The 18,805-nt window shown below is 42.1% G+C and overlaps 1 protein-coding gene across 2 annotated transcripts in view; it reads right to left on the bottom strand.

Annotated features, from left to right (window-relative positions):
* Positions 1-10,471: 10,471 nt before the first annotated feature.
* kynu (kynureninase) overlaps positions 10,472-18,805 on the bottom strand; it is a 21,388-nt gene continuing 13,054 nt past the window's right edge. The window contains exons 4-8 of one of the 2 annotated variants that reach the window (XR_010036845.1): positions 17,576-17,628; positions 17,199-17,284; positions 16,735-16,965; positions 11,001-11,194; positions 10,472-10,900 (exon numbers count right to left, since the gene is read on the bottom strand). Coding sequence is in view for 1 of the 2 variants with exons in the window: in XM_063211731.1 (XP_063067801.1) it covers positions 11,069-11,194; positions 16,735-16,965; positions 17,199-17,284; positions 17,576-17,628 (496 nt within the window). In the remaining variant the exon portion in view is untranslated. Of the gene's footprint in view, positions 11,195-16,734; positions 16,966-17,198; positions 17,285-17,575; positions 17,629-18,805 lie in introns of both variants that reach the window. The other variant, XM_063211731.1, reaches the window with a different exon arrangement.

Below are 18,805 nucleotides of genomic sequence, written 5' to 3'. Positions count from 1 at the left end.
ACAATGGCTGTTTTCCATCTGGTGTCCAAAATAGGCAGGATAGATGTTGGAATGGGAAAAAAAATGAAACCTGCTAAACCTTTTATGAAAATGGTGCACGGAAACTCTATTCAAACACACCTGGGGACAGTAATACGTACAAATATCCAGATACCAAAATATGCACCCAACACTTCAGCTCAAGAGAAAATTGCTCGTCATTTCATCGAACAGGAAATGTAGGCCTGAAGGAGGATGAGGTATTTAAACCTTTTTGGCCAGGTTTCAATGCCACACGTGTGATGTGATACTGCTATTCAGTGCCATAAGTGGTGCTCCATCTTCATGGAGCTTCACATTTTGCAACACAGACTATGTAGCTCTAGTCTGACCAGGGGCGGAGCTATAAGAGGGACGAGCAGGGCGTTTTCCCCTGGGCCCAGGGCCCTCTGCTATAGGTGGTGGGGGTTCTATTATGATCTTGGCAGGCTGTATGGGGGGCCCTATCAGTGTTTTGCCCTGAGGCCCAGTGTGCAATTGTTCTGCCACTGAGTCTGACATCTCTTTTTTTTCTCCTTTTTAGCCACTGCAGTGAGGCTGGTGAAATGTGTGCGCTTGTCATTGTTCTGACATCTGGTGAAGTGGACTTTTCTGTAATGCTGCCAAGGTGTAATACACACAAGCAGGCCGGCCGGCAGGGGGGACAAAGGGGTATGTTGTCCCTGGCCCAGGGAGAGAGGGGGCCCAGAATTTGGTCCCCATTACATTGTATTGGGGCCCCTTTCAGAAGACTTTGTCCCAGGCCCAGCAAAAGCTGTCAGTGGCCCTTCACACAAGAGTCACAACGGGTACCGCGAGGGCCATTTCAAGGCATGTGGGGGCCCTAGTCAAAGAGGAGCTTGGATGGGGGCCCCTCTTTTTTCCCTTTCCAAACCATTGGGAAGGGGCTCCGTCAAGAGGGACTTGTAGCAGTGTCATTGCACTTTTTTAGTCATTGAATTTAGGGATGTGCTAGCACACTCAGAAAGGTGTCATTGCTGCAATTCAAATACAAATGCATAACCGGTCATTATCAGGGGGCCCGCTTTCAGCTGGGGGCCCAAGGTATTTTTGTAGTTTGCTTGCCTAGTTCACAGGCCTGCCATGTAGTAATAGGCTGTTTACACCTTCCTCTAGCCTCTTCACACAACAAAGGCAAACTAGGCTGAACCGTGTCTCATACAGTTGGATGCAGTTGGATGCAGTTGGATACCCTAAACACACACATGCACAGATTGCACACACAAGTATGCACATGCACACATACTGTACTGTACCAACACACACGCACACACACACACACAAACACAGACACACAGAGACACACAGACACACAGACACACGCACACACACAGACACACACACACACAGTAAAAAATATGAAAGAAAATGCCCTGCACTACACTGTGCTATGACAAATTAAGGGCCTACTACTACCCCGACTACAGAGGGAGGGAGGGAGACAGACGGGTGGCAGGGAGAGAGGGAGGGGGGAGGGGCCCACTCAGTTTATTCTGGCTATGGTTTAGTTCCTTTACAATTAATTAAAATGATGAAAAGTCCCCTAACTGGCCTTTTTCTTGGCTACCTTCAGCTGCTGTCAGATCCGAGGCAGAGCAGAGCAGCGCAGAGCAGAGCGTAACAGGGCAGGAGGCAGCCGGAGGGGAGGGGGGAAGTGATCTGGAGTAATTAAGTCTGATGTATGCTGTTCTTAATCCTTATTACCTGCAGGACTCCACAACTACACACAGGGAGGGGTGTTGGCAGGAGGGGACAAAGGGGACAGTTGTCCCGGGCCCAGGGAGAGAGGGGGTCCAGAATTGGGTCCTCATTACATTGCATCTAATGTGCTGTGGTGCCCCTTTCAGATGACTTTGCCGCAGGCCCTGTCAAAGCTGTCACCGGCCCTGTCCACAACTACACACTACACTACACTACACTACGATACGCTACACAGTGCGGATTTGAGTCGACTGGGCTGTATTACTACTCTGTTCCAGTGTTTGGCTCCAATCTGCTCTGCTGTACTCGGTTGGCCTATCTCCCTATACCAACGCCACCAGCCATTCAGGCTGCCCAACCAGCCAAGTACAAATGCACTTCCACAGAGACAGAGTGGAGGGGGTCAGACAGGCAGACAGGGAGGCAGGCAGACAGGGAGGCAGACAGACAGACAGACAGACAGACAGACAGACAGACAGACCGGCAGACAGACAGACAGGCAGGCAGGCAGACAGGCAGGAAGGCAGGCACGCAGGGAAGCAGACAGACAGGCAGGCAGGCAGGGAGGTAGACAGGCAGACAGACAGAGAAGTAGGCAGACAGGCAGACAGACAGAAAGAGAGGCAGCCAGGCAACAGAAGGAACACTGACATAGAGTACATAGAGAGAAAGACGAGGAGACAGAAACAGAAAGAATGAAACAGGATGGAACAGACACAGTGGGAGGAGTGAGTTTGTACACCCTTTAGAATTTCTTACATTTCAATGTAAATTGGCCATTAAATATTTGATCGTCATTAGACACGCAAAAAAGAAGAAACACTCTGCTTTAACCAATACCACCCAAACAATTGTGGATTTTCAAATTTTTGTATTGTTCATGTGACGGAGGTCATCTTGCACCTGTTCACCCCCCTCGGGGATCGAACCTGCATCCTCGTCAACTACAACGGTTCGGCAATGGGAGACACAGTACGATACCGCTGGGCCAAGAGACTAGTCTCTCGGCCCAACGGCACGAGACTGTATGAGGCTATCGGAGGGAGGTTTACCAACGTTCCACGCCAACTCTGTGCTAGTTAGCCTCTGTTACACTCTCCCCCTTAAACCTCACTCCCATCCCGGGTCAGCGGCACCACTGTGACGGAGGTCATCTTGCACCTGTTCACCCCCCTCGGGGATCGAACCTGCATCCTCGTCAACTACAACGGTTCGGCAATGGGAGACACAGTACGATACCGCTGGGCCAAGAGACTAGTCTCTCGGCCCAACGGCACGAGACTGTATGAGGCTATCGGAGGGAGGTTTACCAACGTTCCATGCCAACTCTGTGCTAGTTAGCCTCCGTTACATTCATAATATATAAACATTGGCAGGACAGTGAGGTATGTAAGTGAACCCTTGCATTCAATAGGTGGTTGACCCTCCTTTAGCTGCCATAACCTTGACCTAACCAGGCAGTTCCTGTGGTTACAGATCAAATAGGCAAAACAATCAGGAGGAATCCTGCCCCTCTCCTCTTACAAAAACTGCTCCTCTTCAGCTAGATGGCTGGGGTGTCTGGAATGAGTAGCTTTCTTGAGGTCATGCCAGTGGTGTAATCTAGAGTGCAGGTATACGCAGTATAATCACCTGAAAATGTCAGGGATTTCAGTATACCCACCTAAAATTGATTGATTCAATATTTAGAATAGCGCAAATATACAGTATGCCCACAAAAAATATACCCACCATTTTTTTTGCTAACCTCAAAGGTGCAGCAATATACAGTATATATAGGCATACCGGTATGTATATATCTTAAGTATTGTACTGTAGATATGTCAGCAGAAATGGTGGCATGTTCCAGGGATCACTACCAGTTTTCAGCTGGTCCTCTAGGAGTATTTGTTAACCTCAATGAGGACTCTTTGGAGTGATTTTTGCATGGCTATCAGCACTTGGGACAGAAGCCATACTGCTGATCTGTCTTAATGCGAAAGAGAAAAGGCTAGTAAGTTCTTAGATAAGCTTTTGCAGTTAACTAGATCCAATGCGACATTTAGAGTTGAAGAGATCATCAACTGTAATCTTAATGATGCTATTATATTACTAAAATCTCTGTGATATAAATTGTGTTCCTTATGTTTTTGTATGGTTTAAACCATTTTTAAACAAATTAATTCCACAAAGGTGAAATACAACAGGAAGAAATAAAATAATATCATATTCCATTAAAACATTGATGCTGGTTTAACTATTACTGAGACATTTTCCATTGTTGGCTAGGCCTACTTGGTAATAATTCCTGTAACATTGTGAAAGTATAGGTAGTAAAAATGGTCTTGCTCCCGGTTACATCTCTGACATGCTCCCGCTCCCACCCCCCCTTGACAAAAGAAGATTGGTGACACCGCTTTTGAATGTTACGTGCCCAAGAAATGGAACACTCTTCCCATTCACATCAGAAGTGTCACCACTACTCCGTCAAGAAGCAGCTGAAGACTCATTTTTTCAACCTTGCCTATTCTTAGCTGCCCAGGCATCACAGCAACCTTAATCTGTTTGTAACTAGCACTGGCAGGGGGCTCCCCTAGGAGGCTGCTGGTCTCTGCCTGAGGTTTCTTCCTGACTATACAGTATGGGTTTTTTTCTCAAACTATATTGGGTTTTCCCCCCCAAAAAATCTTAAATTAAGTGAAAAGGGAGTTTGTCCTCATCCCTGTTGCCACCAGGGGCTACATCTGAGTGTCCCGTTCCCTGTGACTATATGCCACTTAATTTTTTGGCCTCCGCTTATCTCCTCTATTTCAACTCCTTTATTTTATGTCAATTAACTTCATTTATTTATTTATTTTCTATATTTTCTTTTTTTCTCTCTCTCTTCTCATTTCATTGTTTTTTTTTCAACATTGTGGTTAATCTATCTGCATGTCCTATATGAAACTGTGCTATACAAATACAGTTGCATACAGTTATACACTTATACAGTTAAATACAGTTATTGTTAACTGGTGTGAGCGGTTGGGTTGTTGAATATGGCTACAGCGGCTCACATTGACATTTTGACATTTGTTCTTCTGCTCCAACTCAATGAATCCTGAGGCTGCCCCTACAGTGGAAGCAGTTTGCCAGAGAGGTGGAGTATACACACACACACACACAAACACTTACACACACACACACACACACTTACACACACACACACACACACACACACACACACACACACACACACACACTTTTTTTCTATACAGACCTCTGTGCACCATTGAGTCTCTTTGTCGTACTGCATAGCGCTCATTGTCTCGCGCTCCTTGGTAGTCTCACCGGTGTCAGAGGCCAGATGTTTTACAAGAGCAGCTGTTCACAGCAATTCAGCTGACATTCCCGCTACGCCAAAAACCTCAGAGTCTGGCAGAAGCAGAGCGTGGAGCTCGCTCAGATCGATGTGTACCTCCTCCACCTCCACCTCCACCTCACCTCTAACTCCACCTCCTCCACCTCCTCCTCCCCTCCTCTCCATCCACCTCCTCCTGGATAGACAAGGTGCACATGCAGGCTGATGCTGGAACACCCACAGACCGCTCCTGTTGCCAAGTGTGTAGGGGCCAGGGCACTCACTCACTCACACACACACACACACACACACACACACACACACACACACACACACACACACACACACACACACACACACACACACACACACACACACACACACACACAGGCGCAAGCGAGGCGAGCACACACAAAAGAAAAGCATGCCCGGAGTGATTAAATCACAAAGACTTTGGGAAAGTAATGCATGGAAATTGAATCAGGGGTGAGATAATATTGAACTGTATCCACCGCCACATGCAGTGGGGAGCGGAGACCTCTGGATCAGATCCAGGGCTGTGCAGTACAGTAAAGTACAGTACAGTACACACACGCTGCCTGGCAGGCAGGCTATAAGAGGGGAGACTTACTCCATCAGGCAGACTACATCAGGCTCTGGCCCTGATTCTTATAGACTACTGCCAGATTAGGGTGCATAACGTGCTAACGTGTGCAGCACGTTACATTTTCATTTTATTTTAGGTGTTTTCTTTTGACAGCGTTGGGAATTGTTTTTTTGGAGGGTAGACTTTGCTGAGCTAGGTAGTGTCTGCTTGCTACTTAGGCCAGACTGACTGGGCATCCTGGCTCTGGTTCTTAAAGGGACACTGTGTGAGATTTTTAGTTGTTTATTTCCAGAATTCATGCTGCCCATTTACTTGTCTTTTTCATGAATACTTACCACCACCGTTAAATTCTAAGTATTCATTATGACTGGAAAATTTGCACTTTTCATACATGAAGAGGGGGATCTTCTCCTCCATCGTCCGCCATTTTGAATTTCCAAAAATAGCCATTTTTAGCTGCAAAAATGACTCTACTTGGACCATACTAGAAAATATTTGTTAATTACTTAGTAAACTTTCATGTAAAGATCAAATTTGGCAATAGGCAGCCCAGTTTCAATGAGCAGCATAGTTGCAGTATCTTTTTTGACAATTTCCTGCACCGTGTCCCTTTAAATGCAGATTATGGCACACAGAGAAAAATGTACAGGTATGTGCTATCATGCACACGTTGTATTTTCAACTCATTTTAGATTTCTTTTTTAGGTGTGGAGAGGGGAGACAAGGCAGATTGTCTCTTGCTGCCTCTGGCTCTGGATGGTAAAAAAAAAAAAAAACATTATGGTGGACAGAGAAAACTGTATATGCAGACGTGCACATATTATATTGCCATTTTATTTCAGGTGTTTTGTTTCTGTCAGTGTTGGGTTAGGTATTTTAGTTGGGTTGCTGTCAGTGTTTTGACAGTGCTTTTTGGGAGGGAAGACAACTGATTGGCTCTTGCTGACTTGGGCTCTGGTCTTGAAAGCCTGTCAGAGTGTGGTGCAGCAAACCATGTGCCAACGTGCGCACATTGCAACGTGCGCACAATGTTATTTTTATTTTATTTTTAGGCTGTTTTGGTAGTGGTAGCATTTTCATTTCGTTTAAGAGGGGAGAACATTTTGGCCGACGGACTGGCTCTTTACGGCTCTCACTCCTAGTATTGAAGACTGGCAGATTATGGTGCATGGAGAATACTTCATGTGTTAACATGCACACATTATATTTTCATTTTATTTTAAACTGTTTTGGAAGCGGTAGTGTTGGACATTTTCAGAGCAGGATATTATTGAGGGAGATGATCAGACGTGTATGTCCATGTGAGTGTGAGTGTGTGTCTATGTCATGTTAATTTAAAATAATGTACAATTTTTGACCTAGCACGTACCTTGTACCTCTCTCTCTCTCTCCAAAAAAAATGAAGAAATGAAAGAAAGAAATGACAAATGCAAATGTGGGTGCCTGGTACGGTACGCTCGCTCCCCAGCTGGCCCAGAAAAAAAAGAAGAGTGCTCATTAGTTTTAAAAGAAGGTTAATCCATTTAGCTTTTGCATATTGATATGCCAATTATGCCTAATTGCAGAGGAGGCATCCGTCAAGGTAATAGTGCATAAACAGGAGTAGTAGTGAGTAAAGGGAGGGGGGGGGGGGGGGGGGCAGTGCAAGAGCAGCAGGAAGGGCCGTTAAGGAGGCGCCTCCAACATGTAACGAAGTAGGTGTTAATTGGCTGCCCAGGATTCAGGAAACCCAGCCCGCCTGCCGGCCACTGAGGTGTGTAATGCACACCCAGACGACGCGCCCATCATCATCCCTCTCTCTCCCTCCCTCCCTCTGCATTATTCCATTTCCTCGCCCACCCCATGCTGAGAGATTGTAGCCAGGCGTGCAGGGCCTCTACACAAAAAGGTGTGTGTGTGTGTGTGTGTGTGTGTGTGTGTGTGTGTGTGTGTGTGTGCATGATGCACAATCCCTCTCCTGTGACATGGATACACCGCTGAGGCCCCGTGTGGAGTGACATTACATAGATTTATGTCTTCTCATTTGAAATGCTTTGCTTTTTTTGCATACCAAATAATTATGACAAAATTAAAATGCAAAGGGTGTTTTGAAGACCTATGGAATATGCAAAGCAAAGTTATGAAGGAGGACACACACGCGCAGTACATTTGTGCACCCACGTACACACACGTTTGTATTGTGTCATTATGGCATGTATTTTTAAAAAAAAATGTGGTGTAGAGGGAGGTTGACAGGTGCACCTTGGAATGCACATAATAATAATAATAATAATAATAATAATAATAATAATAATAATAATAATAATAATAAAATACTTTACCGTATGTCTTCTGCATAGTATTGAGGCCTATCATACTGTGAATATACAACTGCACACTGTATAACTAGCTGAAATATAAACGCAAATCAGTATTCCAAATGAACTGGAGGTCTTTTCATCAAAAACTTTAAGAATGTACAGTATTATTAGAATTTCACACATTCATAAGAAATCAGTATGTTTACAGACTATACAGTTTTGCCTTTTTATGGATTCAATGATATGTGATGTGATGAGTGGAAATGACAATGTAGTGAATTCCTGGCTGTATCAGCTTTTGTATCAAAATCTTATTTCCATTCAAATGGTTGTCTAATAGGCTACGTCAGAGGGCAAATGGCCCTTCAGTAAATATCTGAGCAAGTTAGCCAGGGCCAATCAACTAAGGAACCATGATGACGGTCTGAAAAGACGTATTAATTTCAATTATCTGACTTCATAAGGAGCCATGATTGCAGAAAAATGCAATATACAAATGGCTGATTCACCATTTCTTTCTTTCTCACTAAATAGAAGCAATTTTGTAGGCAATAATTAGAAAAGTGAAGATGCTTTGGTTCATCTGCTTGATTCAATGGGCTTATATACGTACTGCTCGATCGTCTATGTCGAACTCAGTATGGACTACAACTGTAGGAAGCAATGATCCTCCTTCTTCTTCCCCTTCCCCTCTCCCAAGCAGTTGCTTCATGCCCAATTCAATTAATGAAGTCATCATGCATCTTTTGTTGAGTGACTCCATACTAGGATGTGACAAAATCCTCATCATTGCAAAAATTGCCTTTTTTTCTCACAAAGAAATCATCCAGTAGTTACAATTGGCAGCCCTACACACACGGAATGTATAGTCCATAATGAGCTGCATCAGCTCGCATGCTGATTGGCTGAAGTACATTAGCAACCATAATTAGCTGCACTGACACGAGTCTTTTTATTTATTTTTTGTGTACGTTTTTTTCTGTATATTATCCCTGTCTCCACTGTATAATAGGGGTGTAAATAATAATCGATTTGAATCGATGCATCGATCCTACAGTCCCTGATTCAATTAATCGATTCAACCACAAGAGAATCGATTAACTATTATTAATCGATTAACTGACTTTTGTAATTATTGCACTCATTTTGTGAGGCATTTTAACTTGCTTAATAAAACTGACCATAATAAAGATGCATGAAATGCATACAGATATTTCAGCTTTTGTTGATTTATTTAATATTTCAAACTTCAGACAAGCCAGTAAGGTAAAAAAAATATATGAACCAGTAATCTGAATCGAAACAAATTGAATCGAAGCGTGGTGCATTCTTGAATATCGAAAATAATCGAATCGCTGGCCAAAGAAACTTGAAGAAACTCGAATTTCCATGAAGGCAGAGATTTACACCCCTACTGTATAACTCAGTGAAATCGGCGTTCTGCTAAACTTGTGCACTTCAAAGCAGGATGGTTCCATTACAAAAATCTGCCATTCATGAATGCTAAATTGGATTTCGCAAATGCAGAAAGTAGTCCATTTCTGTCACTGTTTATGCCAGGGAGGGGCAACTGGAGGTCTGGGGGCCAAATGCGGCCTGCCTGCTAACTCAATAGATAACAGATAGATAAAAGATAGATAAAATATTTAAAAATGTATAATGACCGAATTTTTCTAAACCACTGCTGAATCAATCTGTAATTATACTGTTGCTGGCCAACAGAGGACATCCCTTCCCCTCCCAAACAAGTCTGTGAGATGCAGTCAGATCTGTGGCCATTTGGCCCTGCGATGGTAGTGATGAAAAAAAATGTGGCACTCCTTATCAAGGAAGTTGACCATCCCTGGTTTATGCATTTGTTTGTTAACTGAAATTCATCTCACTAACACCGACAGTCAGGAGCCCACTGACAGCAGCTTTTGGGTATATATGCACTGTCACTGTCATTTCTGTATCTGTTTATCTATTCTAGTGTTTCTCCCGGGGGCGTTAGGGAGCCCTAGGGGGGTGTTGAAAAGGAGACAGCTGAGAGGCGGCGGTACTTAGTTGCCATTGGGGGGCATTAGTCTATTTTCAGTTTTAACAGTAAGGGGGGCATTAGGAGGCTGATGATGATGAGGTCAAGGGGGTGTTGGCTGGCTTGTGATGAGGTCCAGAGGGTGTTTGTTCAAAAAAGGTTGAGAACCACTTATCTATTGGTTTGCTAACCTACATGAATTCTCTCACTATTTCTATGCAACCCACCAACCCACCACTTGCTTGGCAACACAGCTTGTGGACCACTGGCTGCATCCCTCTGGTAGTGCCCTGTAAATAGCTGTTCAGATCATCAACCCTGCCCTCCCCGAACACAGATTTAGCCTCCGATTCATAGACGTAATGGCACACACTGTGCCTACAGTTTGTGAATCGAATCACTAATTTCTTTGTTAATTAATTAATTCATTCATTCATTCATTCATTGCCGATGCATAAAAGCTCAAAGACAAATGAATGCCCGTGGTCTGTGGTAAAACGTCATCTTTAATACCGTATTGAAAAGATGCACATATAGACTTCTTTACAGATTACACATGCCATCACTTATGGCAAACAGGAGGCACATAATGTATTGCTGTCAGTAAATGCTGAGGGAAATGGACATGTGAACCTTGACCTTTAAAGCAACACTAAGTAGTGCTTTCCAAACTTAAATTGATGTGGCATGATCAAAAATCATTCCAGTGGTTCAACTTGTACAAGAAATTGGGTGAAAGGAAATCCAGTGAGTTGGGAAGAGCCAATGCAAGGCCATTGCTTCTTTATTTAAGCAGCTGTGAATCAATCTATTTGGATGTCGTAGAATGTGAAGATGGGAGTCATTGGATGTACTGTATATTGGGAGATGGGGGGGGGCAGAATTGATTTCAAATGACCTTGTATGTATACAGTATGAAGACTTTCAGATGGATTTGTCCTGAGCACATGCCAAAATTGTCAGCAGCCCTGTAACTAAGTTAGCAACTTACTTGATTGCAATGCAATTTTCACACTGGCAACCTACTAAGTTGCCAACTGGTTAGCAATTATGACTTCAAGAAACAGGGTTCTGGTTAGCTCAGTCTACTGACACACATTACTTGCTTGCAGTGCTTTTCCGAGAGTGTCGATAAGTCTGTGGACATCAGAGAAGGAGTTGTAGAGTGGAGCTGGAGCAACTCTGATGACGTTGGGTTCCCTCATGTCACACTAGGTGGGAAACACAGAAGAAATGATTGTTTACACTGTTTTATGAAGGCATTTTTGACATGACTGTACACGTGAAGTAGTGGTGCGCACATCCAAGATGCAGGTGCAGGAAAAAAGGTGAGACACTATGAAAATAAAGGTGGAATGTCCGCACACTAGCTCCCGTTTTTCTTTTTGTTTAATTTTTCCCTAGTGGATGTTTTCGAGCTATGTGCTCTTCATCAGAAAGATGAAGAGCACATAGCTCGAAAAAGTTCAATTGGGAAAAATAAAACAAAAAGAAAATCGGGAGCAATTGTGTGGACACTCCACCTTTATTTTCATTACTATCAACATACTGAATAACACACATAGGTAGTCTGGATGTTAATGTATTTATTCGTTTCTTTGTTTGTTTGTGTGTTTGCTTTCTGTCACTCAACCTATTGTATGTTGACAATCTTCTACAGTCTCTGACAATATGTGTTAATGTTAGTAATGTTAGTTGTGTTTATAATTTACATACAAAACAATGTAATGAGCTGTGGTCATATAAAATACACGCACGCATGCGCGCGCACACACGCACACACACACACACACACACACACACACACACACACACACACACACACACACACACACACACACACACACACACACACGCACACACACACACACACACACACACACACACTAGCAGGTCAATATAACTCCATGTTTTTGTAAAGTGAAAGCAAAAATTATTTACATGTAATAGGCCTTATTCACCACCAAGAGTCACTGTTTCTACAATTTAACATAGCACCTTTTTCTGAAAACTCACAAATGCAACACCAAAAGCAAGATATACAGTAGGGTCCATCAAAAAAATGCTTTTTTCAGCCTAATGATCTGTCTGGGTGATAAAAGTGTTCCACTGCATGTACAAATAACACATGCAAAATATTTTTGCAATCCATGGTGGTTTACAGGTCCAACGGAATATGAGCTGATATGAAGGAACTGTGGATTAACTGCGTCAGTCTTTGCCAATTCAACGAAACCCTCTCACCTAATAACTTTGACTGTTTTTGTGATTTTGTTGAAATATTTTAACCTAAATATTTAAATGAAATAAAACCACTTTGACATATGTAAAATAACAGATTCCTAATTAACTATAATCATCAGTACCCCCAAAAATAAGTATTTCCGAGAAACTGGGAAATTCACACACTGACACACAGGCTAAGCAAAAGGAAAAAAATCTTCAGTTTTGGATAGAATGATGTTGTAATAAATAAAGGCCTCATGAAAATCAGAGTGTTTGACTCTGAGTTTGTTAGGCATGGTGAATAACTGTTGAGCTGATCTTCAGCCATGGAGGGACTTTGAATTCTTACTTGCAACTCTCACAAGTAATTTCTGAAAGGACTTTACTCTGGTGTCTACAGGACACAGGTCTGGCACCACAGTCTTGATTCCACCAGACATCCTCAGCCGGCCAAATCTTGTGTCACTGGCTACAAGGTTGAAGATGACTCCTATGCAGCAAGCTGCTTTCACACGTGGCCTGATCTCAGAGTCAGGTGGTGATTTGTCAAAAGATTCCACATCCTATGCCACAGCAGATCGATCACGCCGTAAAGTGCTGAAGACCATCAGTGAGGAATGCCATGAGCAGTGGATACCACCTGCCTTGTGCACCCTGCACTGGGACAACAAGTTGACGCAGACACTTGACGCAGACACAATGTGCGCCAGAAGGAAGAGCGCCTGACAGTTGCTGTTGGAGATAATACACAGCTGAAGTTGCTTGGTGTGCCTGCATATACAAAGGGGGCTGATGAAGCTTGTGGAACTATCATTGGCAACCTAACATGCAAATTGCTCCAAATTGCACTGTCATCATGTGGCAATAGGTGCCAATTATCCCTCAGACGAGAGAACAGTGCAACCTCTGGTGAGCGTGACACCTCCAGTCTGAGGTCATTAAATATTTGACTGAGTAGCACCTCGCCAATGTGATGGCGGCACCCAGACCACAGCAGTGGTCGTCCCAGTGAAAGCTGTATGGCTATGCAGGCTGCGCTCAGATGGCCAGTATTTGAAGCCGTGGTATCAAATGCCATATTGACTACTTGATTGGTGCATTGCCATTCTTGGAGCAATTTGCATGATTTTTTTCCTTTTGCTTAGCCTGTGTGTCAGTGTGTGAATTTCCCAGTTTCTCGGAAATACCTATATCTATTATTTTGGGGGGTACCGATGATTATAGTTAATTAGGAATCTGTTATTTTACATATGTCAAAGTGGTTTTATTTCATTTAAATATTTAGGTTAAAATATTTCAACAAAATCACAAAAACAGTCCAAGTTATTAGGTGGGAGGGTTTCGTTGAATTGGCAAAGACTGACGCAGTTAATCCACAAGTCCTTCATATCAGCTCATATTCCGTTGGACCTGTAAACCACCATGGATTGCAAAAATATTTTGCATGTGTTATTTGTACATGCAGTGGAACACTTTTATCACCCAGACAGATCAATAGGCTGAAAAAGCGTTTTTTTGATGCACCCTAATATACAGTAAATAATTGCTTTTGAAAATCTAGTGTATTTTATGCACTTGTGAAAATACTGGCAGCTATAACCATGCCTCCTAACCCTGTGCCAGGCTTGGAATCGTGTACACAACACTCAGCAATGAAATAAAAAAATCTAAGGAAAATGATTACACAGAAGTAGCATTATGAAGCACTGTTCATGGGTCTTCTTCACATGTTTAAAATACAAAGCTAACTAAACACTCAAGACATATTGCATTATCAACTAGAAATGCACTCAGAGAGTACAGACCTCCGCCAAGGAAGCTGTTTGATAGTACATTTGGTGACACTTTATTTTAGGGATACATATATTAGCACTACTACATATAATGTGCCTGTATAAGTAACTTGCAAGGCATGTACAAAGCAATATCAAACATTTGTTAGGCATGTTATAAGGGGGAGATGCTGAGCGCTCTTCTTTGTTAGACAGTATACTTCAATGCTCTTGAATTTGTTAGGCATGTATTCGCAAATGTCTTGTTCATGCACAATAAGGGATTTATTACCAATTTAACCTTAGTAAGGACCTAGTAGGCCTTAGCGTTTGCTTAGTACATGCCTTACAAGTTACGTATGCAGGTATTAACATTGTACATATAATACAATGTTATAATAGATGTATCCCTAAACTAGAATCACTCAGAGAGCGCAGACCTCCGTCAAGGAAGCTGCTTGATACATTTGACTATTTTACACCCTTTCTTTCTGCCTTGTCTTTGAGGTATTCCACAATTCAATTTGTGGTCACTAGGAGGAGTCTACATGGTGAAGAATCTTTTGAAAAGTCCTGGTTCTGATTCGTGATCCGTATCACCACCAGAATTGAATCACTTGTTCCTTGGGTGATTACTAACAGCTCCACAAAGTTTCATCCAACTCAGTTGATTCGTTTTTGAGTTATCCTGCTGACAGAATCTTTAAAAAAAGTCCTGGTTCCGGTTTGTGATCCGGATCACCACCATAATTAAATCACTTGTTCCTTGGGTCATTATCAACAAACCCACAAAGTTTCGTCGAATTCCGTTGATTAGTTTTTAAGTTATGCTGCTGACAGACAAACAAACAAACAAACAAACAAACAGACAAACCAACGCGACCGAAAACATGACCTCCTAGGCGGAGGTAAAAAAAAAAATGTTACCGTACATTTGACTATGTTACACACTATTTTTCTCAAGTCTTTCTGCCTTCTTTTTGTGGAGTTAGGAACTGGGGTGTCAAAATGCCCCCTATCCTGCAATGAAGAATCTTTAAAAAAATCCTGGATCTGGATCATGTTCCGGATCACCACCAACATTTAATCATGTGTTCCTTTTGTCATTTTCAACAACTCCACAACATGTCATCCAAATCCATTCATAACTTCTTGAGTTATCCTGCTGACAAACAAATAAACAAACAGACAGACAGACAGACAGACAGACAGACTGACAGACAAACAGAAAAACCAACGCAACCGAAAGACGGAGGAGTAGACTTTACACTGGTACGTACAGCAATAATTAAAGGTGCGCTGTGTAATATTTTTAGTAGTTAATTTCCAGAATTCATGCTGCCCATTCACAAATGTTACTTTTCAAACAAATACACTTCCATCACATTCTAAGCATTCATTTTGACTGGGAAAATTGCACTTTTCATACATGAAAAGGGGGATCTTTTCAATGGTCCGCCATTTTGAATTTCAAGAAATAGCCATTTTTAGCTGTGAAAATTGCTGTACTTTTGGTCATACTAGTAAATAGTGGTTACTTGGTAAACTTGGTAACTTGGTAAATATTCATGAAAAGATCATATTTGGCAATCAGCAGCACAGTTTTGATGAGCAGTATCGTTGCAATACCTATTCTGGCCACATCCTTTAAAGGTACACTGTGTAGGAAATGATCAAAAAAGGTACTGCAACTACTGTATGCTGCTCTTTGAAACTGTGCTGTATACTGCCAAATTGGACCTTTTCTTGAATATTTACTATATAATGAACTAATATTTACTAGTATGATTAACGTACAGTAAGTTTTGCAGCAAAAAAATGCCTATTTCTGGAAATTCAAAAGGGCGGACCATGGAGAAGATCCCCCTTTTCATGTATGAAAAGTGCAATGTTCCCAGTCATAATGAATACTTAGAATTTGATGGTGGTGGTAAGTATTCATGAAAAAGGTAACATTAGTGAATGGGTAGCATGAATTCTGGAAATAAACAATTAAAGATCTTGCACAGTGTACCTCATTTAAATATATAATAACAAATGGTACCCAAGGAGAGATAACTGGCCTGGAGTGTACACTTAACCAAAGTCCACAAAAGTCCACAACCAATAACAAAGCAAAGGCCTTGACCTGAGACAGACTGCAAACAGACTTAACCATTAACCGCTGGAGTTCAAAGCCATTTCAACATGTGATGTAATGTGAACATGTGATGTAATTAGGGACAGTGTCATCTCTCTAGACTTTGCTTCTCACACACACCACACACCACACACACACACACACACACACACACACACACACACACACACACACACACACACACACACACACACACACGGGCATCATTATTGGGGATTGGACTGCCTGAGATGCCAGAGCTGGCCCAGATCTGGAACCTCTTGGCATGTGTGTGTGTGTGTGCGTGTGTGTGTGTGTGTGTGTGTGTGTGTGTGTGTGTGTGTGTGTGTGTGTGTGTGTGTGTGTGTGTGTGTGTGTGTGTGTGTGTGTGTGTGTGTGTGTGTGCGTGTGCGTGTGCGTGTGCGTGTCTGTGTCTGTGTCTGTGTTTGTTTTTATGTAGCTAGTTGACACCTGAATTTCCCCCTGGGGATCAATAAAGTTTCTCTAAGTTTCTCTACTCTACACACACACACACACACACACACACACACACACACACACACACACACACACACACACACACACACACACACACACACACACACACACACACACACACACACACACATCTTACCGCCACACCCCTCTTCTCCATCTCCTGGAAGATGGTGCGTACAGGCACGGAGAAGGAGAGTGAGAGCTGGCATCCCCTCTCCTGGGGGTTGGAGGGCGTCAGGATGTCCACATAGGCCTTTTGGGGGCTGGACTCCTCCTTGCTGTAGTAGTGCTGGATCAGGTACTCCAGGTAGCCTGTCAACAGCAGAGACTTCCTCCTCAAGGCCTTCATACTGGTCATGTTGAAGACCTGAGAGAGGGAGAGAGAGAGAGAGAGAGAGAGAGAGAGAGAGAGAGAGAGAGAGAGAGAGAGAGAGAGAGAGAGAGAGAGAGAGACAGAGACAGAGACAGAGACAGAGATCCATAAAATTGATAGTGAGACAGAGGAGACGGACAGTAATTGGCATTGAGGCAGAAATATTCTGTATTGTATTTTGCTTGATATGGGAGATTAAAAGCAAATGAACTTTTTCCCTTTTTTACCTCTAAGCTTGCTTGAAGTGGGCACACCAGAAGAATAGGCTGATTGGATAATCTGAATCCTGCAATTCCAGGCTGCAGATCCATTTCTGTAAAATTGAACATTCACATTTATGTGGCGGAAACTAAACAGGGGTGTGCTTCTCAACAGTGTCATCAATGCAATTTCCCATAGGCAACCTACCGACTACCTAACTGGTTAATACCGATGCTTTCAAGAAATCAATCCAGTACATACAATCTTTTTTCTATCCATATGTAATACACTATATTGTCCACCAGATGGCAATGTCCTACAGGGCATTAAAGTACAGCATACAGTAAATAAAAGTGTGTATTACTATTATTACTATGTGGGTGTGTTTTAATTCAGCACTTACGGTTGCTCATCTGAAATCTGGTCTTTAGTTTGTGTCCCCACCATCCAGTCAGTCTAAAATATAGGATACATTTATTGTCATTTCACAACACAGAATAATATACATGACCAGAGCAATATATGTGCTGACTGAAACAAGTTTACAAGTTTACAAGTTTATTTATTTAAGAAAGGGACAGCATATATTGCCAGCATTTAAACAAAAATGCTAAATATACAAGATTGTAGCCAAGAGGCTAATTTCCGTCTTTTGTCCCTTGACAGGTTTGATGTTCCTTAAAAAAAAAAAAAAAAGTTAAAACAAAACTAAAAATACACAGTTATTGCACACAGTTGTAAAAAAGAGAGTCAAAAATACACACACATTTTAAAATATATAATACAAAATACAATTACAAAATACAATACCCAAATAAGTTAAACAGCTGCCAGTACTAACTATTTAAGAATGTTGACATGATTGATTATCCAGTAGCCATAATTTCAACTGTTTACCGAAAGAGTTTAATGTTGGCAGTTCTCTAATTTTACTGGGAATTGTGTTCCAGGTTAACTGCAGCTTAGAGCATCTTTCATTATGTCTGCATGAGATACAGTTTCACTCACAGGTTCAGCAGTTAATAAAGGCCTTCTACACATGTAATCAAAGCTCTGAATTAACCAGGTGTTAAGCACTCCATATAAAGATACAGTATATCAGATCACCTATGTCAGAAGGAAGCATTTTTCTAGCTTTTTTGAGTGTTTGTTTGTTTGTTTTTTCCCCAATCATGAAATTTGACTTGGCATTTCTGTGCATTATACTTATCAAATGGCATTATTATACTATATAGTATACTTATCATTACATTTATCAAAGATAAAGGTGATGGTGCAGGTTCACTGAATAACAAATGTACACCACTGCTATTTGGCAATTCACATTTACTGTAAACTGCCGTCCATTGCATTTGCATTAAAAATGCAAACACATCAAATAAACATGTTCTACATCAGTGTTTCCCAACCAGGGGTACGTGTACCACTAGGGGTACGCGAGCACACTGCAGGGGGTACTTGGAAAAATGTAATTTTGACAAATGTATGGAGCTTAGTTACATTGGGATAGAGAAACGGTATAGAACTTGACTGGGGGGTACTCATAGCACAATGAAAATGCTTAGGGGGTACACAAGACAAAAAAGGTTGGGAAACATGTTCTACCATCACACCTGCTTGTAGTAGCAGAATC

Source organism: Engraulis encrasicolus, chromosome 12 (assembly GCF_034702125.1).
Source record: "Engraulis encrasicolus isolate BLACKSEA-1 chromosome 12, IST_EnEncr_1.0, whole genome shotgun sequence".
NCBI classification, from domain to species: domain Eukaryota; kingdom Metazoa; phylum Chordata; class Actinopteri; order Clupeiformes; family Engraulidae; genus Engraulis; species Engraulis encrasicolus.
Note: the sequence above shows the minus strand (reverse complement) of the source record. Positions and strands in the feature narration are given on the sequence as shown.